General features: G+C 39.4%; 1 protein-coding gene across 1 annotated transcript in view; it reads left to right on the forward strand.

Moving 5' to 3' along the window:
- Positions 1-3,364: 3,364 nt before the first annotated feature.
- Positions 3,365-26,345, forward strand: part of CCDC18 (coiled-coil domain containing 18) — an 89,678-nt gene continuing 66,697 nt past the window's right edge. Inside the window, 7 exon segments of the mRNA XM_044001670.1 lie at positions 3,365-3,906; positions 6,785-6,925; positions 8,469-8,643; positions 9,761-9,931; positions 10,443-10,549; positions 13,019-13,147; positions 17,685-17,781. Coding sequence (XP_043857605.1) covers positions 3,455-3,906; positions 6,785-6,925; positions 8,469-8,643; positions 9,761-9,931; positions 10,443-10,549; positions 13,019-13,147; positions 17,685-17,781 — 1,272 coding nt within the window. The 5' untranslated portion in view covers positions 3,365-3,454.

The following is a 26,345-nucleotide window of genomic DNA, read 5'->3' on the forward strand; positions in this document are numbered from 1 at the left end:
ACCAAACAGCCTAGGTTGATGCTCTACTCTCAGGGCTAATCTAAACCTTCTCTTTCTCACCTGAGACTCCCAATGCCACTCCACACACTGCTTTCTTCCAATAAATATCTTTCCTTTCTACTTTACTGGGAAAAATATATGTTGTCAAAAATAATGCCCTTTCAAATACCTTCCACTCTACCTACATCTCAAAATATATATATATATATATATATATATGCACCCAGCCTCTCCTTTATTCCTACCACTGAAGAAGAAATGGACTTTCTTCTTGGAAAGGTTGTGGCCTCTATTTTGCCTTTCATCACATCTCTTGTAATTTGTCCCACTGATCATCCCCTATCACATCTCATATTTAATCTCCTCATTCGTCTCCCAATTCACTTGATCCTTCCTTACTTCCTGACAACATTCTTGGATCCACTCCATACTTAAGAAGCCTTTGCTATCATTGACCTTACCTCTCAAGCTATTTTCTTTTCTCTCTTCATTTTTACTGTCAAGATCCTCAAAATAAACATCACTCACTGTTCTTCATCACTCAATATGGCTTCAGACCATATTGCTCTGTTAAGCACAAAGGCTTTTCTTTAGTCCTCATTCTCTCATTGAACTCTTTGCTCCTTTAGACTGCTGACCACTCGGTCCTCGTTCCTGGGCACTCCCTCCTCTGACTTCAATGACATTGCTCTTTCCTTGATCTTTTTCTGTATTACCACCCCTTACTTTCCTTTGTTGGATTATTATCTATTTCCTACCTCCTTGGGGAGCTTGGTGGCACAGTGGTTAGAGTGCTGGGCCTGAAGCTGAAGTCCATCCTCAGACACTTACTAGCCATATGACTTTGGGCAAGTCACTTAACCTTTTTGCCTGTTTCCTCAATAGGGATATTAACAGTACCCACCTCCCCAAGGTTGTGGTAAGGATCAGATGAGATAGTATTTGTCAAGCACTTGGCACACAGCAATATACACACAAAGAGGTAACTTAAGAAATGCTTATTTCTTTCCTTGCTTCCCTTAGCATGTCTGCCTTCTTTCCAAGGCTTCTGGGTGCTCTTTTCTACTTTCTCCACATATTTTTCTGAAATCTGCTCCCTGAGCTCAAAGTATGCTTCTCTACACAGATGGCTCATATCTATAATTTCTGTATTATCAAGTGCCCAATGCAGACCTCAACTCAACAAACCCAGAAGAGAACTCATCTTCCCCTTTAAGTTCTTCCCCTCCTTCAAATTTCCCTAATTCCACAAAGTGGAAGCACCACCACCTTATTGGTCAACAAGTGTCATCTCTGACTCTTTTCCAATCAGCTGTCTAGCCTTTGGCTTTTACTCTAAAATATCTATTCCATTCATCTATTTCTCTCCATTCATGTGGCTACCCATATGAAATGTTCAGAACTTTACTACCTCTCCCCTAGAGAATGTCATAAACATCTCTAAATTGGTCTCCCCTGCTTCCTCGCTCTTCTCTGTTCACTCCATTTTCCATATGCTGCCAAAATAATCTTAAGGCAAAGGTCTGATCATGTCACCTACTTACGCGCTCAAAAACCTCCAGTGACCACCTTGCCATTAGAAGTTTCTTCTCTGACATTGAAGTCCTCATACAATCAGGGTTCTGTTCACCTTTCCAGCCTTGTCTCTTACTAGATCCAGTTAAACCAGTGTACTAGCTATTCCTGGAACAAGGCATTTCATCTCCAGCTTCTGTGTATTTGTAGGAACCATGTCCATGCCTCAGCTCCGCCATCGGAATCCTGGTCTTCTTACAAAGCTCAAATTGAGGTGACTCCTCCTCAGTGAAGACATCCACCAATCAGAGCTTCCCCCTCTCCCTTAGGGCTCTTTTCCCCCTGCTCAATTCACTATTCATTATACTATTTGCTGACCTTTTAGTCTACAAGACAGTAGAATAAATATCTTAAGAGAAGAATAAAAACCCTGAGGGAAAGAACTATTTTTTGTTCCAGACTTTTTATCTCCAGCACCTAGCAAAGTGGCTTCCTTTACATGGTAATTGCTTAGTGTTTGTGGATTAAACTGAACAATTAGCCTCTAGAAAAGAAATTTGGAGTAAATTTATAATTCCTTTATAATCATTTTGGTAATGCCTATTCTGCAGTGAGAAATAGGCAGCAGAAATTTTTTGAACCTGTTCTAAACGTAGACAAAAAAAATGTTATTTTTTGCTCTTTTCTGTTTAATCTTTTCTTCTAGTGGTGTTTAAAGTTGAGGGATTCTCCTTTTACAAATTACGACTGAAAGGAAGCCTGGAAGCAAGCACACATTCCAGTCACACTTGTATTCTACTAGCAAGTGTTTTGATGCAGTTTGCCTTCGTTGATTTGGCCTTGAAGACTGAAGCCAAAATGTGAATGAAGAAAAGCAAAACAGAAAAGTATACCCATTTTCAGTTGAGGCCCCCCAAAACTAGATAATGATAATATTTTCTCCTACAATACGTTCCAAATAGAATTCTGATCAGTCTCTGGAGAAAAGGCTAACAGAAAGGAGTGGCTTGGGGAAAGGCCAAAACAAATGTCCAAAGGAGCTAAAACTAACTACAAGCTAAAGCTTGAACTAACTACAAAGAGCATAAAGGTTCGACATTGGAGAATACAAATTTCTTTTTAAATTCCTAATTTTAAAAATTAAATTCTTAATTTCTTTAAAAGGCCCCCAGACTTGCTTCTCCCCTTTTCCCTATTCTGCTGCAGTGAACGAAACTCAAGAGGAAGTTGTTAACACTGCAAACTAGTAACTCGGAGGGAGGGGAGCGCAAGGTGAGGTTCACATCATTAACCAAAATCTATCGTGTTTGGTACAGAAAAAAGGACAAGTTCCTAAAGCATCCAATTTTAAAACAGGGATAACCAACACTTGGTCCCGAGGGAAGAATGTTTTTTGACTGAAGCAAAAGACGTTGGCGAAGGAGAGAGTGGGAGAAATTCCCACTCTCTCCAATACCAACACCTTCGTCCAGTGACCCAGCGACAACCTGTCGCACTCGTGGTCGCCGTCCTGCAAGTCTCAACAAACAGTCCCAGCATATATGCATGCAAGTGCTGGCCGCAAAAGCGACGAGCACGTTATGAAACAAAGGGGGAAGTCACGGACATCACCAATTCCAGCCCGGTGCCCACTGGGGCAAAGAGGAGGTGGCGGATGGTCTAAGCGGGGTCACGCCCGCTTGGCTTCCCCGCCTGCTGGATGACGCGGAGCCAGGCCCCGCGTCGCACTCCCGGGGTGTTGGGGGTGGGGGGTGTCGGCTGCATTTAGGGGACCCCATTAGTGAAGACGGTAGTCCTTAAGTGTGGGCGTGGGGGTGGGGGATCATCCGGCTGCGGGCGGCGGGGTGGTCCGCAGCGGCTTACCTGGTACTCGATCTCCAGCGTGGCCTTGAGGGGCATGGGCTGATAGAAGCACTCCTTGTGGCCAGCCGGAAGGGTGATGGTGAAGTCGCTGTCCAGCGAAGGCGAGAAGCCGGACGCCGCGGGCGGCAGCAGCGCCAATGGGCCGGCCGCCAATAGCAGGGATAAGGGGATCCAGACCCTGGACTCGTCCATTTCGACCGGGACGGTCTGCAGCTGGACAGACTCGGGTCCTTCCGGCTTCCTGAGGCGGTGCCAGGCGTCCGCTCTTCACCGAAGGCTATCACCGAGGGTCAGCTTGGGGTCTCGGGCAAGGGTCCACAGTGGGTCGCCTCCCGATACCGCTTCGGCGTCCCCGCCAGTCCCACTCACTGTCTCAGCCCCAGACCTAGCAGCACCTCTCTCCGATGACCACTCCTCGTCCGCTCATAGGGGCGGAACAGAAGAAGGAGTCACGGCCACTTTCTACGCGGCGTCGAAGATCTCCACGCCGCCGCCGCCGCCGCAGCCGCCTCAAGCCGATGCCGACTGGTGAGTAAATGCGAGAACCCACTCGGGGCGAGGACTCTTGGTAAGTTACGCCCCGATGAAGGGACCTTTTAGGTTTCCCCCTTCCGTCGTTGTCCTCTTGGGAGAATTGTGGGAAATGTAGTTCTTAGGGTCGCCGAAGGGCGTAACTTGGACGAGCAGCTTGGACTACAGTCCCCGAAAGGCCTTGTGCGCCTCAGCGGCATCCCGGGCGCTTCTTGCGCTTGCGCGGGATAGGAGAGTCGGGAAGGGGGTGTTTTTAACGGTTCTCGCGGCTGTTACAAACCCGAGGTGGTTGGGGAGGCGTGCGAAGCACTGCTCTTCTGCGGCCGCTGGGACCCTTCCCAAAGCTGCCGTAAAAGAGACGCCCTAGGCCGCAGCAATCGAGGGCAGAGGAGAAACAGAGTTGTTCGCGGCTACGGGCTTGGGTTCCGCCATCATATACTGCAGGTCCAGGAGAGGCTGAAGCCTGATTGGAGCCAGGCCTGGGGAGATCGCCGTCGTCCGTCCCTGTGGGCCAGAGAAACCATGAACTCCGGTGCCCATCGCTCCCTCGCCTCCCTGGGGTGGTCGGATCCCGATAGGATTGGCTCTCTCTCCCCGCGAAAAGGGAGAAGCCAGATGACTTCTTTTAGCTCTTCCAGGCACGCTTTTGGTGCTGGTTCCGATCTTAGTTGGGGGATGAAGGAGAATTTCCCATCTTCCACCCCGAGCTTCAGCAGTTTCCATCCGAGAGCTTCTTTAAGGTGTGTGTGTGTGTGTGTGTGTGTGTGTGTGTGTGTGTGTGTGTGTGTGTGTGTGTGTGTGTGTGTGTGTGTGTGTGTGTGTGTGTGTGATTCTGCCCGGGGAAGAAAGCCCAAACACTCATCTGAAAGAGTAGAGCCTAAAGATTTATTTGGAAGAGAGAAAGGAAAACAATCATAGGACTTCTGCCGGGGTTGGATAGAGATAGAGACGAATGTTGTTAAGGATGTGAAGGGTCCGGAGGGACTTCTCAGCCCCTAGTGAATGTTGGTGGGGTAGACGGCGTCATCTTGAATAAATTCATTGTTCTTGGGCTTTGAAATGACGTAGAAGAGTGGGAGGGAAATAGGAGTCATTAACGCCTTTGTATGTACTTGTACAGGAAGCCAATTTGTAATTTGTATGAGGGGGAAAGTACCCTATCCACCTATAAATGACCCACTAAGAACCTGTGTGTATATATGTACACACACGTACACATACACATACATAATTACACGTATGGACATATGTCAATAAACTTCAAATGGTTTAGTTAATCATTAGGAGAACCAGAGAGTTTCATGTTAAATATATGTATATGTTCAAATATAGTAAAATAGCTACAAAAATTCTAGTTTAGTTTGGATTCAATGGTTTTTCCTATCTTTCACTTTATCCAGGAATATTTCCCTCTATTTCCACTTTTCTTCACAGGGAGTTAGAGACAATGTTAAATTAAAGAACTTAAGGCAAAGGATCTTTGGACAACCCATATTTTCTCTGGAAAAGTTCAGTTATTTAAAGCCAAAGCAATTTTGAGAATTGAGAAGAGTCCAGTCGGTTTCATATATTAAGAAAGAACAATATCAGTTTAACTGCCAGAGTTTATTTTTTGATACTCTGTGAAATTACTCTGAAAATTTCTAATAAAAATGATTTGGGTGTCAGTTACCAACTTAACTAGATTTGTAACTGTTTAGTTCCCCACCTCTATTCAGCAGGTATATTGTCTCAATGTTTTTTGAGGAGAATTTAGGGGAATAAGTTACATGTCACTGGACATGCTAATAAGAGTGTTTAGAGGTTGGAGAGATGTTTTAATGATGTGCAGAGTTTAGGGGCCTGAGTGGGTGAGTTAATTTCTAGGATTGGAAGGAAGATGTAAAAGAAGGAAAATCTTAAATTAATGCATCTTTATCACCTCAGATATTATGATGTAGAAAATGGGACTTTGTGGGAGATGAAGTTTTTGGGGAAAATTTTGGTGCTCTTAAAGGTATGATATTCACAACTCTAGATGTTGATTGAAGATTAACCTTTTCTAATTTGGATAGAACTTCCTCCCAAAAAAACAAACAGTATTGACCTGCACAACTGGTTTTTGGGAGAGGTTGGCGGTGATTGTGACTGATCTTCATGAAGCTTTTGTATTGTAGCTCTTCATCAAGACATTTTATAGACATAAACTCCCTCAAATTCCTTTTTTGTTTTTTTTTAGCAGGGCAATGAGGGTCAGTGACTTGCCCAGGGTCACACAGCTAGTAGATATCAAGTTTCTGAGGTCACATTTGAACTCAGGTCCTCTCAAATCCAGGGCCATCACTTTATCCACTGTGCTACCTCGCTGCCCCCTCTATATGAATATATATGAGTGATAAAGATCAAGTTTTCTGTATAGGAATATTAGAACTCGCTTGAAAAAAATTCAGAAAACTACTGTTGAAAATGGTATTTATGTAGCACAAATATACATAAATATAAAGCCAAACAAAGACATATAAAGAACTTGTCTTAGATAATTAGTTTATCCAACAGGATTATGTCATTCAGATTTTTCATTGATTTGATGCTTTTAAGTAATAAAAGTCAACTGATTTTTACATCATGAAAGATAAAGAAGCTGAAGTTAAAAATAGGTTAGAATAGTTGAATTAATCTGGAGATTACAAATTCAAAGAATTGCTAATGTCAAAACACAATAGCATTTTCATATAAAATCATATGTAATTTAGAGATAATATAAGGCTTGAGAAGTGGAAGGGACTTTAGAGGTAATTTAGTTGACCCTTCACTTTACAGATGAGGAACTGAAATCCAGAGAGGTTAAGAGACTTATCAAGAAAGCTAATAGAAGAATGTGGCTTTTTCCCCCCAGCCAAGTAGAACTTGATGAACTGGAATACTACAAAAAAGAAAAGGAAGAAGAAAATCTTTTAGCAAATGTTGCTTCATTAAGAAATGAATTGGAGGAAAACAGAATGGAGTTTTGCAAAAATTTAGGAGAAGAGCTTTCTATGTAAGTGATAAATTAACTTTTAGAATTATGTACATTATGTCTAAATTATTGTCATGCCAGGAAAATTTAAATTTTTGAATTTTTCTTTCAATTTAGGAAAAAGTAGCTCACAATAAATAGAAATATTTGAAAAAAATCATTTATATTAGGAGAAAATTGTAGCTTAGAATCAAATAATTTTAGATCTGGAAATTCCTTAGAATTGTATTTTCTCTTATAGATGAGAAAACTGAGATCTGGACATGTGGGGCCCTTATCTCCCTTGAACTATTCTAATAGCCTCCTAATTGGTCTTTCTTCTTCCAGGTTTTCCCCTCTCCAATCCATCCTTTACATAGCTGCTTAATAATCTTCCTAGAAAAGTATGACTTCATACTGCTTAGAAAAAACAAACAGAGGTAGCTAGGTGTTGGAGTGGATAAAGCACTGGCCCTGGATTCAGGAGGACCTGAGTTCAAATCTGACCTCGGACACTTGACACTTACTAGCTGTGTGACCCTGGGCAAGTCACTTAAACCCTCATTGCCCTCACAAAGAACAACCAACAGAAAACCCTTAGTCATACTTTCTTTGTATAATTCTGGTATTTAAAGCCATCTACACTCTGACCCTATTCTATTTTTCCAAACTATTTTCATATTACTCCTCTTAAAATATCCTATGTTCCATCTAGACAGAACTGTGAAGTATTCACTGAACAAATCAATCTGTCCCATGCCCAAAGTATTTTCTCATCTCTGTCTTTTAGAATTCTCTCTCTCTCTCTCTCTCTCTTTTTTTTTTTTTGGGAGCAATGTGGGTTAAGTGACTGCCCAGGGTCACACAGCTAGTAAGTGTCAAGTGTCTGAGGTAAAATTTGAACTCAGGTCCTCCTGAATCCGGAGCTGTTGCTCCCTCCACTGTGCCACCTAGCTGCCCCCTGTCTTTTAGATTCTTATTACATTACACACTATCATCAAATGTTTTCCTTTAAACTTCCTAGAGCACTCTGCATTAAGCTCCCACATCCCCTTTTGCTTCTTGAATGGGGGAGGGCAATGACTTTCACTTTTGTCTGTGCCTCCCAATTATGTGGCAGAGTGCTTTGACAGAATTGCTTGATAAAATGTCAAAATTATTTGAATTGTGGTCTAAAGTTTATGTACAAAGACTAAAGCAAATGTTTATTTAATACTCTAGGAGACAAATCTCAGCCATTCTGTAACTTAAGTAGGCTGAGTGACTTTCCTATGGACATACAGAGAAGTGGGTTGTGGACACAAGTGTCTAGCTGTTAGGCTATACTATATGTCAACAGACTTATTACTGTTGCTTGGATCCTAAAGCACTCTGAACATACACACTCTGGGACCTCCTAGGGTTTAGAATTCCAAAACAAATTTTAATTATTATGGGAATAAAATTTAAATAGACGAACCAGCAACTTCAAATATGTGAATCCAGGATGTCCTTTTGTTTTCTAATTTTATTGCTGTGAACTTAAGAGCTTTTTCATATATTTACTTAAGAACTAGAAGCATTTTTTTCTTTTTCTTTTTCTTAGTACTAGTCCAGGTGACATTTCTGAGAATAGCATCTATCCAACAAGGTTCGAGAGACTCGCAGTGGATGATCTTGTTCAACCTTTCCACCCTGGACTCGTAAATTATTCCCCTCATAAAAATGTTGGTAAAATGCCTTACAGCAATAATGATCTCCAAAGAAAATCAAGAGACAAGGTTATTATTATTTTCAGCATTATTTGAATAAAATATTTCTTCTCTGAATGTGCTATGGTTTTTATAAAGAGACTGTCATTTCTCAGAATTCTAGTATAGTTTTGGGCATGTAGATACTCCTGTGCTTGTTCTTATTTCCCTCCTAAAAAGTAATCTGTTTTAGTGCAGTGACATTTCTAACTTTAGTACGTTATTAGTTATCTTCTCTTGTACGTACATAGTTTTATTTGCACAACTAAATTTCAGCTGCATGAGGGCAAGGGCCTTGTTATCTGCTTCTTTGTTGTACAACCTCACCTCCACCTGTGATGTTAGGTGCTTAGATTTTGGGGGGGTTTTGAGGGTTTTTTTTTTTTTTTTAGGCTTTATACTTTTTTTTTTTTGGTGAGACGGTTGGGGTTAAGTGACTTGCCCAGGTCACACAGCTAGTAAGTGTCAAGCGTCTGAGGCCAAATTTGAACTCAGGTACTCCTGACTCCAGGGTCGGTGCTCTTTCCACTGCACCACCTTGCTGCCCCTATACTTTATTTTTTAACATTTAATTTAATTTAATTTAATTTAAAATTTTTTCCCAATTACATGTAAAGATTTTTTTTGAGTTCTAGATTTTGGGTTTTTATTGTTTGATTATGGTGGCAGTTACCAGAAGTAATTGTTTCTTTTCTTTTCTTTTCTTTCTTTTTTTTTTTTTTTTTGCGAGGGGCAATGGGGGTTAAATGACTTGCCCAGGGTCACATAGCTAGTAAGTGTCAAGTGTCTGAGGCCAGATTTGAACTCAGGTACTCCTGAATCCAGGGCCAGTGCTTTATCCACTTCACCACCTAGCTGCCCAGTAATTGTTTCTTAATATGTTAACATTTCTCTGTGATTCAGGAGACTATCACATATTCTCCTAGTTAAATGCCTTCTTTATTTTATATTTATTAACGAATACAGTTTGAAAATAGCAAAGCCACCTAGACTGACTCTTCATTTTCTGACCTAGTTGAAAATGAATGGTTTGTACTCATTGACTGACAAAACTGTTGTTAATCTTTATTTCTTATTTATATAATGTATAATGACTTTGATTTTTCAAAGTAAGATAATAAAAATGCATGACTCTCCTTTGCTCTAGTCTTATGTTGCGTCTTCTATCACTAACACAAGTGTGGATCAGGAAAATAAAGGCCTTCGGGAGAAACTGAATAAACTTCGGCAACATAACGCTTCTTTGATCTCTCAGAATCATGGCCTAATGAATAAAATAGAATCTCTCCATTTTGAATTGACACAATCAAGAACAAAAGTATGTATCTTAAAATGGTGAATACTTACGTTTAGGGCAAAAGGTAACTAATCTTTTTTTTTAACATTTCCTGATTAAAGGAAAATATTCTTGTGTTTGGTTTGCTTGCTCCTTGATCAATTTTATGTATAGCAATTTTATTATAGCAATTAGAGCTTTTTAGAGTATGACAACTGTTGGTATCATATATTCTGGGGAAATGGAAAGTTGATTCCCTTTCCTTTGTGTGTATTCCCCCACCTACCCACCCTCAGCCAATTTCTCCCCAGATAATTGGAGATCCTTGAAATCTCAAAATTACTAGTAAGTAAATGTAACCTTCCAGTCAAGGAGGGTGGAGGGGGAACAGTGTTGTTGCTTTTGATACTTACGTCCTTAAAATAATTTTATAATTGGTCATTAGGGTGGTGGTATGGGGAAGGGGCTATGGAGCCCTGATCTAGTTCCATCTCATTTTACAGATGAAGGAAACTGAGGCTTCTGTGAAACTAAATATATTTTTGTATTTCAGATCTGTGTTCTTGAAAGTACTCAGTCACAGTCCTTTAGCGTCCCAATTTTAGAAGAGCAAATTATAAATTTGGAAGCAGAAGTTTCAGCCCAAGATAAAGTTTTGAGGTAGAAAATAAGAAACATTCTACATTATTATCTTTCTTAAATGTATGGCCCTTGTTAAATTTTGGGTTTTTTTCCAGTACGTTTTTAATAGTTTTTTTTTGAGACAGTGCCAAATGTTCACTGAATCTAATCTTCAGAGACTTCCTTTCCATTATGATGCATTTTGTATGTGTGATGCTATATTTGTATCTTGTGCCACTTCATTAAAATATAAATTTCTAATAATTAGAGATATGTGGTATATATTAAATTCTGTCATATAATGGAGAATACTAATCTTCACTGGTAGAAAACCAAACAGAACACAAATGGGATGTCTTCAGACTTGTCAATTTTATCTTTTCATCTTGCCTTAATCTTACTTAATTGTCTAATAGAAAGGAACCAGAGATTAAAAGGGAAGAAGATGAGATGAGATTAGTGGAGTTTGAAGAAGTTGGGAGGCATCTGGGTGAGGTGACCTGTGAATTATAAGAATTAGAAAAACCTATGTGCATAAAGTTCAGAAAACATTTACTAAATATGCTGACATCAGAAAAATTAAACACCTCATTATGGGGAAGCATGTAATCCCCAGATTAAAAAAAAATAAAATACTGTAGTTTTTTTCAAGAGTCTGGACATTCATAACATTTTCACATAAAATAATGAATGTGTATGTGCCCATTTAAGAGGTGGTTGAACAACTTCACCTGTTATTCATTTCCTAGCTTCCTGTTATAGACCTGTGATGGAAAGTTCTGCCTTTTGGAAGCAAAGCAGTTATTATTTCTGAATAGTTTGTTTTCTTAAATTTTCTATCATTGTGGTTTTCATGGGGGGGGTGATGTTTGTGGTAAGGAAGTTTAAGTATTTTCCTATCTGTGATGAAAACTGGGTTTTCAGCTGAGGAAATAGACATTTAATTTGGAAAGAGATTTTCCTTATAACCTAAGATAGGGCTACAGGTTTCATGCAAAGTAAGTGGGCAGAGGATGTAAAATTAGCAGTAGTTGAAAACAAGGCTTGATCTCTAGGTATAATTCAAATTAATGGCAAAGAGTTATCCCTTCCACAAAGAGTTAATTCTATGCTATTAGTTCAGATGACAAAATATAGTAGTTAAGCTAAACAAAGATTAAACCTGGTCCATAATTTATACATCCTGACCAAAGTTTGAACTAGCTCATTTTAGAATAATACAGTCACTCCTTCATGGGTAGTGTGAGAGAATAACGGGTTTTGGAACTCCCAAAGACTCGAGGGAATTGATCGGATTGATTGGATTGACTGACTCTGCTGATTGACTCACTTGAAGTTGACTTGATTGAAACCACACCTGCCTGACTCTCAAGAGGGTGTATTCTCAGAGACTATGGACTCTGACCTCAACAGGGGACCTCCCTCAAGTCCAGTGAACTAATGGATTCGGGTGATGCTGGCCAATTAGCTTGAAGCAGTGCGTATGGACTGCCTCTCCGCAGGACGAAGATCGAGCTGCGACCGTCAGTCCGTCTCTCAAACAGGCTGGTGGTGGAGGGCTTGAGGAAGAACCAAGAGAGGCTGGAACTCTAGGCTAGATAGGCCTTTTCTTAACTTTCTCACCCAGGTGTTCTCTTTTACTAATACCTGGTATGCTTTAATAAATGATTAATGCCCAAAACTGGTGCTAAAGCTTCTAATTTATAAGTAAATTTATAAGTACACTTGGGACAGGAATAAGGCGACCACACATTAAATTTTACTCGTCATAGTAGGTGTGCTTAAAATCACAAGATCACAGATTTAGAGGTGAAAGGGACCTTTAGAATGATGCCTCTGATTTTATGGAAGAAGAAGAGACTGAGGCCCAGAGAAGCTAAGGGACTTCTCCAAAGCACATAGGTTACTAGTCGGTGGCAGAGATGGGCTTTGCTTTTTTCCTTCCTAATAAAATGTTTATTTAATAGTGATTTTTTAATAAAGTGAAGAAAGGCAATCATATATAATCAAGAATTGTTAATGAATCAAAAGCAGCAAACATACAGTGGAAATTGAGTTATGAAGGAGCTTTAATAAGACAAATATAAATATATTACTGTTTTCAAAATATATATGGATGCTTTTATGTCTAATAAACTATAATAAGCTTACTAAAATCCATGGTAGCTTTTTGTCATGAATTTTCTGTCACTGCATATTAATGCATACAAATAGTATAACTGCTGTCATGATAGTCATTAGAATTTCAGGGATCATTACCATATTGCTTTTCATTTAAAATATTAATGGACTGAATTTTGAAACTTGAGGGACATAAACTGACTCATTGAGCATTCGATAAGAAAATAAGTTAATTTGAAAGATCAAATTCAGACTTTTCTCTTTGTAGTGTTTTGGGAGACAATCTTATAATCCCTATTTGAGTTAATGTGTACAAAATACCAGAACTCTAAAATAATTCATCTTTTCCTTATTATTGAAAAATCTACTGCTCATTTCTTTTCATAGGGAAGCAGAAGATAAATTAGAACAGAGTCAGAAAACAGTGATTGAAAAGGAACAACATTTACAGAAGATGAAAGAGGACTATTCAAAGTTGAAATTGGATTTGATTGAACAAAGCAAACAAGGAAAGAGGTATTTTAAAAATGAAATAATTTTTAGTTCTAACAAATATAAAAGAACACCTTATCGATACTTATAATAATTGTTTCTAACAGGTGAGTAATTTAAACAGGAGTTCTAAAATCAACCGGTTAAAATATTTTAATTAGGGGCAGCTAGGTGGCACAGTGGAGGAAGCAACGGCCCTGGAATCAGGAGGACCTGAGTTCAAATCCAGCCTCAGACGCTTGACACTAACTGTGTGACCCTGGGCAAGTGACTTCACCCTCATTTCCCTGCAAAAAAAAAAAGAAAGAAAGAAAGAAAAGAAAACAATGTGGAGTATTTTTTATATAGGTTTCCTTGAAATATTTATTATTTTATACTGAATCTTCTCCTATGTTCTTCTGTGTACATGGCACCTTTTTTTTTTCTTTTCTCATTTTGTACTTAAGTTCAAAATGTTAAATTTTACATTAAAAAATAAAACAACTCAGCTCAAGTACCACAGGAGATCTTTTCCAAAGTCCCCAGGTACTAGTGCCCATCCTGCCCCAAAATAACTTTCTTCAGCTTTTTGTATGCCTATCTATAGAACACAAGCAGGAACTGTTTTGTTTTCCCTTTTGTCTTTGTATCCCTAGTGCCCGGCCTGGTGTCTGACATAGTTAACATATAATAAATACTGGTTCATTGGGTGAAATTGATCATAGAGCTAAATAATAACTTGCCCATGGTAGCTTTTTGATCAGTGTTTTAAGTAGTACAACAATGTGAATCTCACAAGAAAATGGACATTATGTCTGGTTTTGGTTTCCAAAACTAATAGTACAGAGAAATTGGAGATGCTTCAGAAAAGAAAGTGAAGAAATCTTGTCAGGGTCTCTTCCCAAGAACAGAAGGAAGAGCAAGCTAGTTTATCAGTCCTAAGCAATCCTCATTCTCTCCATTCTCTAGATCTACTGGAGATGTCATTTGTTTCCCTTTTTCTAACTTGGGTTTTCTGTATATCAAGTAGAAATTATATATGATTTTAGCATATGCCAACAACAGCAGGAGGAAGTAAACAGGATTCAGGAAATGGAAGGTACACTTTAGACATTTTCTTCCCTTGTCTTCAGGCCTTCATTTCCCTCTTATTGCCAGTCATCAAATGATAATATTGCTGACTCATGGGGATAACAAATAATAATAATCGACACTTATTTCTGCATCTGAAAGTTTACAAAGTGCTTTCCATCTATTATCTCATTTGAGCCTCACAAAGATTTATGGGATAATCATTAGGCATTGTCTCCCCATTTTATACCTGAGGAAACTGAGCCTTGTAGAGGTTAAGTGACTTGCCCTGTGGTCACAAAATATCAGAGGCAGAATTTGAGCCCAAAGTTCTCCTCACTTCAAATCCACACTTTCTGCTTTGCAATCCAATGGTCCTATTTATTTTTCAGCCATTCTAGTTAAGTTAGGTAGAGAGTAGCTGGGGAAGCAAGGATGTAGCAACTGGTTTACACAAGAGGCTATTTCCATTCTTCTCTTCCACATGTTTTCCCCAAGATAAAGGGATAATGAATGGAGCATTAAAAATAGGCTTAAAATAGGATTGATTTCTTCCCTGCTATAATCTTGGTCTTCTGTTCTTTATCTCAGCTTCCACTGGGAAAAAGTACAATTTTTAAAAGCTTTTTTTTATCCTTACAAGGGATTGTTTGCAAAGACATATATTTCTATGCTTAAATAAATGCTTATTGAATGAATGGCTACCAAGTAGACTTTTATCCAGTGTATTAGCTTTCCCTCTGTTTCATATCATCTGTAAATTTAACAAACATGTAATCTAAGGCTTTTCCAAGTCGTTGATAAAAATGTTGAATGATAAAAGGCTAAGAATACTTGACTAGAGAGAAACCCCTCTCAAAGTTGACATCATTTTATTAATGGTACAGACTCTCTTGATCTCACTCCTGGACTATTCCAATTGTCTGCTGGTAGGTCTGTCTGCTTCAGGTCTCTCCGCATTTCAGTTTATGTTCCATTCAGCCACCCAAGTGATTTTTTCTAAAGTGCAGATCTGACTGTGTCACCATATTCAGTAAACTCCAGTGGCTTCCTATCACCTCCAGGATCAAATACAAAATCCTTTGGCATTCAGAGATGTTCATGACCTTCTCTGTTACCACAGTAGCTCTTTATTATCGGATTCTTTTTTTGTTTGCTCATTCTTCCAGCCTACCTCTGACCTTTGGACCTTATGGTAGCATCGGGCCCTGTTTGCTTCTGGGGGTGGGGTTGTGGGAACATCTCCCCTGAGGTTCTGTCCTGTTTTCTGCTACTCACATCTCAGTCTGGGGTCTTGCAAGTTATCAGGGATTCCAAAGTGGTGTGATCTGGGGAAAGGACTGTCTGCTGCCCTCTCAGTCTGAACTTTGCAAATTGGGTCTGTTGGCTTGTGTATGGTTTAATATTGGGGTCTGTTGACGTGTGTAGTTGAATATAGACAGCTGCTGAAGTCAGTTACTGTTAGTCTGCTGAGAAGTTCTGCAGGTTCAGAACAACTAAACTGTTGCCTCCTCTTTGGTCTTGGTCTCCTTTTTCTCTTTTCCACTCAGGCTTATGTGCTGGGTTAAAGGTTAGAACTGAGTTGCTGTTCTTCTCCTGGGCTCAGAACCACACAGGAAAAGTTTCTAGAATTTGTTTTGTGCTTTGTACTTAGCTAAGATCCTGCTCCTTCTCAGTCTGTGACTGAGTCTGTGACCAGGAATTGGATAATGGGTGACAGACCTACCAGATGGCATCAGTTCTTGTACCTAGTGCTAGGTCATGGGTCCCTGGGGCAATCTTTCTGCCCTTTTGCTTCCTGCTTTAGCATGCTGTCCTGACTTCCTTTCAGTCCTTAAGTCCCTAGAGTGTTCCCACCAATGCCATCCTGTCACCATCCAGGTCAACAGAGTCTTTTGTCTTCCTAAGCTTGGATTGGCAATATGATTCACTGTGACTTTTCCTAAGCTTGGGTTTGAAATATTACCCACTGGCTTGGAAATATGACTCTCCGTGACATTTTCCTTGATTGTACTGTTCAGAATTTGACTTGGCATATTTTCTAGATTGTTGCATAGGAGGTGTGCTGGATGAGCTAAAGCAAAAATGCTACTTCTCCAACATATTGACTCTGCTCCTGAAATTAAGCTATATTGTGCTTGTACCTTTTCCCAGAATAATTTCTGTTTATTTTTAGAATTTCTTGAGGGCTTGCCATCTCTCCTGGGCCAACTTTCCTTGTAGAGTCTTAGACCATGGGATTCCATCTAATCTTTCTGAATCCTTTGCAGGCTTTTCTCCTAAAGTTTAAGGTACATAGCAGAAGATTATTCCTTATTATCCTCACTATCACAAATTTGAAGATAGAGTGATAACTTCCCTCCATTAGTTCCTATAATTTCTATGTAACCAATATGGAATTTGAGCATTTGGTTCCTCATTCAGAATTAAGACTCTTAACAGGTTTTTGATATGCAGCAATACTATATTGTGTATATGTATATTATAAATATAATATTAAAAATAAAATTTTGAAAAGTATATTATTATGCTACAAGAAATTATTGGGGAGACTTGCAGCCTTGATAGAGGGGGGCTAGCTCATCCAAAGAATTGGAGGCTCATCACAAATCTTGTAAAATAAAAAAAACAATTTATTAGGAGGGAGGAATATATGGCCTGGGACAATCACTATGGATCGAGGGAAAAGACTCATCTTGTTATAGAGTATAGGTATATTCTTAGTTTACTACAACAGTAATAGTTTAAGGAATAATTTCCACTGGAATTTTAAAAGCTTTGCTTTCTTAAACATTTAAACTTTGGTTATCTGGGGGGGTTTACTTATCTAGAACACTTTAGTATAAATGAGCCATCATTACTGTTAGCTATTATTTATCCTATCTTTATGAAGAAGTTCAAGGGTTGTAATGTTTGTTATAACCAAATAACCAAAAGGTAAGCTGAAACCAGGGACTTTTTCAGGGAAGCAGGTTCCATAGCATACTGCTTATCATATTACACACTATACAGGGGATTGGTGATGGAGTTAGTCTAGTTCAGCAGAAAGAACACTGTGTCTGGAGTCAGAGCATGGGTATTCAAGTCTTAATTCAACTGCTTTTAACTCACAAAACATGGGGCAAGTCCTTTAACCTCCCTGAGCCCCAGTTTTATTCTTATCTGTAAAGTGAGAGGTTTGAGCCAGATGGCCTTTGAGTGGGACCTGTCTGGATTATAATAGTAAAGTACTGTTGTTGTTTGTTTATCGATTAATAAAGAATAGTCTCGTGCATTTGATTTAATTAGCTTTTGTACATTTAAATTCTGAAATTATTACTAATTTAAACTGTGGTCATGTTTCTTATTTAGTTTAATATTATAAATTTTTAGACTTTAATTAAGTTGAAAACATTTTTTGTGGGCTATTACATTGGAAAGCAAACAATTTAGGATATTTTGGAAAGTTGGCCTTTTCAAATATTCAGTACTCTAACGCTTTAACAACCATGGCAAAATATTTATGTTGTAGAGTTGAACAGCAAAGGAATGAAGCGATCCGTAATGCTGAAGAATTGAGCAAAGCTTTCAAAGAGTATAAAGAAAGAGTAGCTGAGAAGTTGGAAAGGGTAAGAGATGATATATATTCTGGGGGACTTTTTTATCCTTATTTTTCCATCTGGAATCACAAAATTACTGTAAGCTAAATGTCAGCAAAATTGGAGGGTATTATTTGCATGAAATTCATTGATTACAAAAAACTGTAAATCTGAAGAGAAGTTGTAATGTACTCTTGACAATACAATAAACTTTCAAGTATCCCTCAGCAGTGTTTTTAGTCCTTTTGTGTTTGGTAAATATTTGTTTAATGAATGAAAATAGTTCTCACTTTACTTTCTTTTTAACAAAAAATATTTTATTTCTGTGGACCCTGGGCCAGTCCACTTAACCCCCATTGCCCTGAAAAAAAGAATTATTCCCCCCCCACCTCCCTAGTTACATGTAAAAACAAATTTTTAACATTTGTTGTTGGTGTTTTTTTTTTTTTTAAGTTTTGGCATTCCATATTTCTGTCCCTCCCCTCCTTTCCTCTTTCCCTACAGACAGTAAACAGTCCGATGATATAGGTTGTTACATGTCTCACTTAACTTTTGACTCCTTTAGGCAGACGGTTCTGGCTCCAAGACCCGCCAGGGTCTCAGCTCCAGGTACTGAAGCTGCTCAGGCTGCAGCCCTGAGGATATGGTGGAGCCCTGCTGATGTTCTGCTTAGGCTAAGTGAGAACTGACTTGCTGCTGGTTATAGTGGTTTTAGCAGTGTTACCATATAAATTCCAAGAAAGAAGCCCTGGGCTCGGAGCTAATTGATATGGAGAGAGAGCTGGTAGCGACTTATATTCACATAATGCTCATCCTCTGTCACTAAACTGGGAGGATGAGAGCTATCTCTGGCTTTTTTCTGTGACTCTGTCCATCGTGCTTGGCCTTACTTTTTTCTAGTTCCTTTCTATTTGTTCTGTCTCTTTTCCCATTCCTTCTTTCCTCTAGTTGTCTTCATTTCACTCTCTCTCTTTTTTTCTCTTTAACGTTTATTCTCCTTTCCACCCCCATTCAAAATCCTGAGTGGCTGCAAGAGACATAGACATAAAACTTTAATAAACTGTCTGATGATAAGAAGAGCTAGACTTACTAATTATAAATTCCACATATTAAGCACTTTTTGTAGAATCTAGAGAGCATCATAAGTCCTTAGGTAAATAAAAAATAATTCCCTGTTTTTAATGAAACAGATTAGGGAGTTCTTTTGCATGGAAATAGCATCCTGCAGTACATACATTTGGATTTTTCTATATGACACTTACTTATTTTGTCACCTTAAGCTAATGTCATTCATTCATTAAACAGCTGTTATTTAACTCCGAGGTGCCTTCACTTTCTTCCTCTTACTCTCTATTTTTTTTTTTTTTTTGTGCAGGGCAATGAGGGTTAAGTGACTTGCCCAGGGTCACACAGCTAGTAAGTGTCAAGTGTCTGAGGCCAGATTTGAACTCAGGTACTCCTGAATCCAGGGCTGGTGCTTTATCCACTGTGCCACCTAGCTGCCCCTCTCACTCTCTTCTTAACCCAAAAATGTTGTCTCCAAAATCACCACTAGTCTCTCAGTTGTCAAATCCAAGGGCCTTTGCTCAGTCCTCATTTTCCTTGAATGTTTTCTAGGTTTTCAGGACACTGCTCTCTCCTGGTTCTCCTGCTGCCTCTCTGACCACTTCTTCTCGGTCTCCTTTGCTTAACTTTCTTCTATATCCCACCATCTAAACATAGGTATTCCTTAGAGTTCTGTCCTTGGGCCCCTTTTCTTTTCCTTCTTGGTGATCTCATCGGCTCTTACCATCTTTATGCTGATGATTCTCATATCTGCCTACCCTGCACCAATCTCTACTCACCTTCACTCTCATTCTCTGCTATTTCCTATTTGTCCTGTTTATATTATACTTTGTATATATTTGTTTGCCATTTTGTCTCCTTATTCGATTATAAGCTCCTTGAGGGTAGGGACTGTCTTTTGCCTCTTTTTTTGTATACCCAGTGCTTAGTACAGTGCCTGGCACATGTCAGTGACTCTTTGTGAACCCATTGGGGTTTTCTTGGCAGAGATCCTGAGTGGTTTGCCATGTCCTTCTCCAACCTCATTGCATGATGAGGAAACTGAAGGCAAATAGGGTGACAAGGACTTGTCCAGGACACAGAGCTAGTAAGTGTCTGAGGCCAGATTTGAACTCGGGAAAATGGGTCTCCTAACTTCTGTTCACCTCCATACCTCGCTGCCCCGCCCTGGCCAAAGTATTGTACTCAATAAATGTTGACGATTAATTACAAAGTACAGCGATAGTCTTGGAGGAGATAAAAGATATCACTCACCATTGTTTATACCCTCACGGCGTTTGCCGTATACGGCCGGACTCATATACTCTAGACCAATATGCAATATAAACACATCACTTTGGGGTTTTGTTCTGAACCTGCAATTTCATCCAGTTCAGTTACCCTAACTGCCTTGTGTGGTTGTCAGAAGGTGGCCAGCTTCGTGATTTATTGTGAAGTGGTGCATTCTTACTGTTTCTTGAGGAAAACTAGGCATTTGAGTTATGCTCAAACATGTTACCTAATATATCAATCACAATGGAACGAAATCAGTGTGTTGTGAAACACCTAGTTAAAGTAGAACTGACCATATTTTATTGAACCTAGGTCTTCCTTAGTCCAAAGTTTGCTCTTTATCACAATACCATGAACCCCCTTCTCATAACTAAATTTGGAATAAATATACAACTACATAGTAATCATATCAAATATTTTTGGATAAGAATGGAACGGACATTTCTGACTGATAGTATCAAGAAAAGGTTTATGAAAGATGTTGAATTTGAGCCGGATCTTAAAATATGGGGAGGACTTTACAAGGCAGAGTTGAATGCTGGGAGCTAGGAGGCACAGTGGATTGAATACTGGATCTGTGGTCAGGAAGACCTGACTGAGTTCAAATCTGGTCTCAGCCACTTACTAGCTTTTTAACTCCAAACAAGTTATAAAATGAGGATAAAATAATAGCAACCAGGGTTGTTATGAAGATCAAATGAGATATTTTATAAAGCATTTTACAAACATTAGATTACTATATAAAGATGCTGGTGGTTATTATTATTACTAAGAAGGGTGTCCTATGTAGAAGGAACAGCATGGGCATACCACTCATATTGAGACAAGTAATATCAGGTAAAAGCAGAAAGGTGTAGAGGACCTTGAATGCCAGGGTAAGAAATTTGTACTTTATTGTTTGATGAGAGGGAACTCTTGAGTACTTATGAACAGAGCAACAAGACCAGATCTGTGTATAAGGGAGACATCTCGCAGTGGTATTAAAGGTAGATTGGAGGGGGGGGCATTGAAGACCAGAAGGCTAGTTAGGGGACTACTGAAATAGGAGAGAAGGCAAAGTTATTCAACTCAGTAGATATTTATTCATTGCTTACCATGCCAGGGCATGGTGCTAAGTTCTGGGGATACAAAGAAAGGTGAAACAAAAACCCTCAAAATACCCAGCCCCAGCTTTCAAGGAGCTCGCATTCTAATGGTGAGATGAGAAAACTATGTACAAACAAGATAGATTTAGAATAAATTTGAAATAATTTCAGAGGGAAGGCATTAAGATTAAGGAGGACAGGGAAAGGCTTATTGCAGAAGATGGGAATTTAGTTGAGACTTGGAGGAAGATAGGAAAACCAAGAGGTGGAGATGTGGAAGGAAATTTCAAGCATTGGAGGCATCCCAGTGAGTCAGGAGATGGAGGTCATGATTGAGGAACAATGAGGAGACCAATTTCATTGAATCACAGAGTATACAGTGGCAGGGGCAGAGTAGGAGAGTTTTTAACCGAATAAGAAATAAGTAAAGATAAAATAGTTTATGTTACATGAAACTGAAAATTTTTTGTAGCAATAAAATCAATGCAACTAGTATATGAAGGGAAGCTTTTGATGGGAGGGGAGAGGATTTTTATTAGGTATTTTTGATGAGTCTCCTATTGAAGATGTTTAGGGAATAACACAAATCTCTAGATCCTGAAACCATTCCATAGTAGATAAGTGTCCAAGGAATAGGAACAGTTCTCAAAAAAAATTTACAAACTATTAGCAGCCATATGAAGGATTATTTCAAATCCTTAATAAGGAATCAATCAAAACAATGCTGAAGTTTGAGCTCGATCTCAAAAAACACCATTTGTCTGCGTGCTGTCTAATCTTTGTATCAAGGACTTAGAATACAAGCTTAGATGTGAAATTGGCAAAGATAACAAGTTGCAAGTAGTTAGTATTTGAAAGGCTGCAGAAAGATAGGCACAATTCTATTACTCTGTTGGTGGAGTTGGGGATTGGTTGAGCATTTTGGAGAAACAAGAGAGAATTAATAGTAAGATATGATAATGTTGGTTGTTCATCCTTTGTTTTTGGAAGAGAATGATGACATCATGGGTGATGGTTTGCTTGTGAATTAGATAAAAGTGAGGCAGTCTCACACAGTGGTCAGCCTCACTTTCTCTTCCTGAGTCATCGAAGTCCAGCGCAGGGCAGAAGTCAAAATGAATAGCAATGGCAGAGGATGCAGTTGGCGAACTCAGTCACCTTCATGACTGCTTGGAAACAAATTGTTCTCGTTCACCATTCCACTGAAGTTGGGTGGGGGAGTCTTCACATGCTTGAGATAGACGTCTCCCCCACCTCACTGATGGCTGAGGCCTCTTGGTTACCCTCAAACCAGGTTTACCCTATACTGCTGAGATGTTTTACCAGAGTGTGGCTGCTGTGCTGCACAGCTTCTTGCAGTCACAGGTGAAGTTGTGTCCCAAAGGTAGATGAGCAGCCTGAGAAGGGCTCAGCAGCCCTCACACCAGAATTGCTAGTCCTCCTTGAACCACCAATCTAATAATAATAGCAAGCATTTAAATAGTACTTTAAGGTTTTTCGTTTGATCCTCCCAACAAACCCGAGGCGGTAGGGCTATCATTATCCCCATTTGCAAATGAGGAAACTGAGGCAGACAGAGGTTGTGACTTGCCCCAGGATCACACAGCTAGTATCTGAGGCCATAATTTAAACTCAGATGTTCCTGACTTAAGACCCAGGGCTCTGTCCACTGTGCCACCTAGCTACCAGTGACTACAGTATTCATACCCCTTGACTGCTAATGGTAAAAAACAAAAGGAAAGCCTCCTTTGTGTACCAAAATGTTCACAGCTGCACTTCTTGTTGGAGCACAGAACTGAAAACAAAAGAATGGCTGAACAAATGGTGATGCATGCACATAACCAAATATTACTGTACCACAAGAAATGATGAATATGAAGAGTTCAGAGAAACATTAGGTAGACTTATATGAGCTGGTGAAGAGTGAAGTCAGTAGAACGAAGAAAACCGTGTAATGACTACAATATAAATAGGAAGCAAAAAACTCCAAACTGCAAGTCATGTGATTACAATGACTTAGGTTGGCCCTTAGATAGAAGATATGAAGAAAACAAACTCTGCTCCCTTCTTTGCAAAACAGGGAACTGTGGGTTTGGAATATTATTTATATTGTCAGACTAGCTTAATTGGTTAGTTTTGCTGAGCTGATTTTTTTTTTTAAAACATTCTTTGTTACAGGAAGTGGGTTCACTGAAGTAGGGGAAGGGGATGGAATAAATTCAAGAAATGAGTGTGATGTAAAAAGAATATATCAGTAGACATTAGAAATGAAATTTGAAATATGTCATACCAAACTAACTTTGCTTCCTTTTTTGACAGTTATTAGACCAGCAGGCAGTAGGTAGTGCAGTGGATAGAGCGCTAGCCCTAAAGTTTTCTTTTTTCCCTTTTTTTTTTTTTGTGTGTGTGTGTGAGGCAATTGGGGTTAAGTGACTTGCCCAGGGTCACACAGCTAGTAAGTATTAAGTGTCTGAGGCCGGATTTGAGCTCAGGTCCTCCTGACTCCAGGGCCAGTGCTCTATCCACTGCACCACCTAGCTGCCCCTAGCCCTAAAGTTTTGAGGACCTGATTTCAAATCTTACTTCAGACACTTACTAGCTGTGTGACCCTAGGCAAGTTACTTAACCCCAATTGCCTTAAACATCCAGGGTCATCTCTAGTTGTCCTGATCTACATTTTGCCACTGGAGGACAGAGTGAGGTTAGTGACCATGCACAGCCCTCCCTCATTTACAGATCTAATTCACTGCAAGTTATGACATCACCCTGATATCATGGCCCTCTTTGAGAACAAAGGACAAACTACAACAATATTAGACTAGCCGATCAGAGGAATGCTTTAGATACAGTTTACTGAGAATTTGGCAAAACATAACAAAATGGAGGAATGTGGACTAGATGAAAACCCAGTATAGTAGATCCAAAACTGGTGAATGAATGGCTAAACCCCAAGAATAGTTATTCATATTTGGACATCCACTTGATAAGTGGTCTCCAGCAAAATACCTTAGGGATATGTTTTTGGTAGCCTCATACTGTGTAGATTTTTTTCAGCAATGATTTCGTTAAAAGCATAGATGACATTATTATCAAATTTACAAATGATCTATAATGTAGAGAGTGGCATCACACTAGATATCAGACAAGATCAATAATCTTGACAAGCATTGGGTCAGCTTCCCAGTTTGCAGAAATTCTCTTGCCACAAGTCAAGTATAAAAGAGTAACATTAAGTCTAGGTTCAGAAAATCGGCTTCACAAATGCAAGATCAGAAAGGCGTGGCTAGACAATAATTCGGAAAAAGTCCAGGAGTTTCATTGGCCTGTGAGCTCAATACGTGTCAGCAGTATGATATGTTGGCTAGAAAAGTTAATGTACTCTTAGCTAGTAGTAAAGGAAGCAATATCTAGGACTAAAGAGATGATCATTCTGCTTTGCTTAATCCCTGATCAGACTACATCTCTAGTGTTCTCTTTCGAGAATAACATTAATTAGCTAGAGAAGAAGTCAACCAGAATGATGATACTGCTGGATGATGACTGGCTGAGAAAACGGGAACCAAGTTGAACAGGTCTGATCTTTCACTATTAGAACACACCTTCAGACACTTGAACATAACTATCACGTCTCCCCTGAATCCTCTCTTCTGCAAGCTAATGTTCCTAGTTCCCTCAACCAATCCTCACTTTTGCCATTCTGGTGCTGTGGAAGAAATGGAAGTATAAGACATGATACCTACTTGTAAGGAATTTACAGGCTAATTAGCTTAAACCCTCAATGGGGTGGGGGGCAGGTGTTGGGGAGAAGAGTAAAAAATAGAGAGTAGAATACCTAATTATGTGATCTAGTCTTTGTGGGTTGTATCAGTTCAGGGAAGGTTTTTGAGGGCAAGTCATCAGGGAAGGTTTCAAGGAGTGAGTTGAGACTTGATCAGGCCTTTGAAGACCTATCAGTAAATCAATAATATTATTAAATGCTGACTAATATATGCCAGACCCTGCTAGGACTGGGATATAAAGAAAAAAATGACGCAGTTCCTGCCCTGGAGGAGCTTACATTTTGTTGGGTGATAAGAAATGTACACATATAAGCATATATCGAATAAATACAAAGTCATTTAGGGAGGGATGGCACTAAAAGTTGGGAGGATCAGGAGAGGCTTCTTGTAGGAGATAATGCTTAAGCTAAGTCTTGAGAGAAGGGATTCTGTGAGGTACAGGTGAGATAGGATTTGGATAGATCAAGAAGTATGATATAAGCACGAATGGAGGTGGGAGAGTAAGTGTGACTTACTCCTAGGATGGTGAGCAAGCTGGCTTAAATGGTGCAGAGAGGAGGGCACGTGTTGGGTAGTAATCAGAAACAAGATTGGCTATTGACAAATTATGGAGGGAATTGACAACCGGAAAGGGCAATTTAGACTTTATGCAATAGGTGGTGGAGAACTGTGGAAGACATTTAAGCAGAGGGATGTGTCGAGTTTAAGAAAAACATCAGCTGGCAGAAAATATGTAGGAAGAATTGGATAAGGGAGAGGCTAGCTAGGATGATTTGTAACCTGTCTGATAGTGATGGAGAGGAGACAATTTGAAGGAAGCTTATGTAGTAGTTGTGCTTTGCATCTGTTGCTTATTTCAAATTTATCCAGTATATACCTTTGTTTGTACATACTTATCTCTCCCTATTAGACTGTGAGTCCTGAGAGCAGGCACTGTGTTTTACAAAGGTTAGCCCAGTACCTGGCACATATTTAGCACTTAATACATTTTTATTGACTCACTAGAACTTGGTGATAAACTGATTGAGAGTCAAAGGTAAATAAATGGGAAAATAATATCATTGACAAAGGTGGGAGGTAGCAGAGGAAACCATTTTGAAAAATAAGAAGATGAAGTTGATTTTGGACATAATGAATTTGAGGGGGTAGCAGAAATGCCCAGTAGGCCGTTTGGTGATATTAATTGAAACTCACATAATATTTTGGGGGTGGGGTGAGGCAATGGGGTTAAGTGACTTGCCCAGGGTCACACAGCTAGTAAGTGTAAAGTGTCTGAGACTGGATTTGAACTCAGGTCCTCCTGAATCCAGGGCCAGTACTCTATCCACTGCACCACCTTAGCTGCCCCCAAACTCACATGATAATACAAATTTGAAAGAGATACAAATTTGGG

The sequence above is a fragment of the Dromiciops gliroides genome, chromosome 4 (genome assembly GCF_019393635.1).
Source record: "Dromiciops gliroides isolate mDroGli1 chromosome 4, mDroGli1.pri, whole genome shotgun sequence".
Lineage (NCBI taxonomy): Eukaryota > Metazoa > Chordata > Mammalia > Microbiotheria > Microbiotheriidae > Dromiciops > Dromiciops gliroides.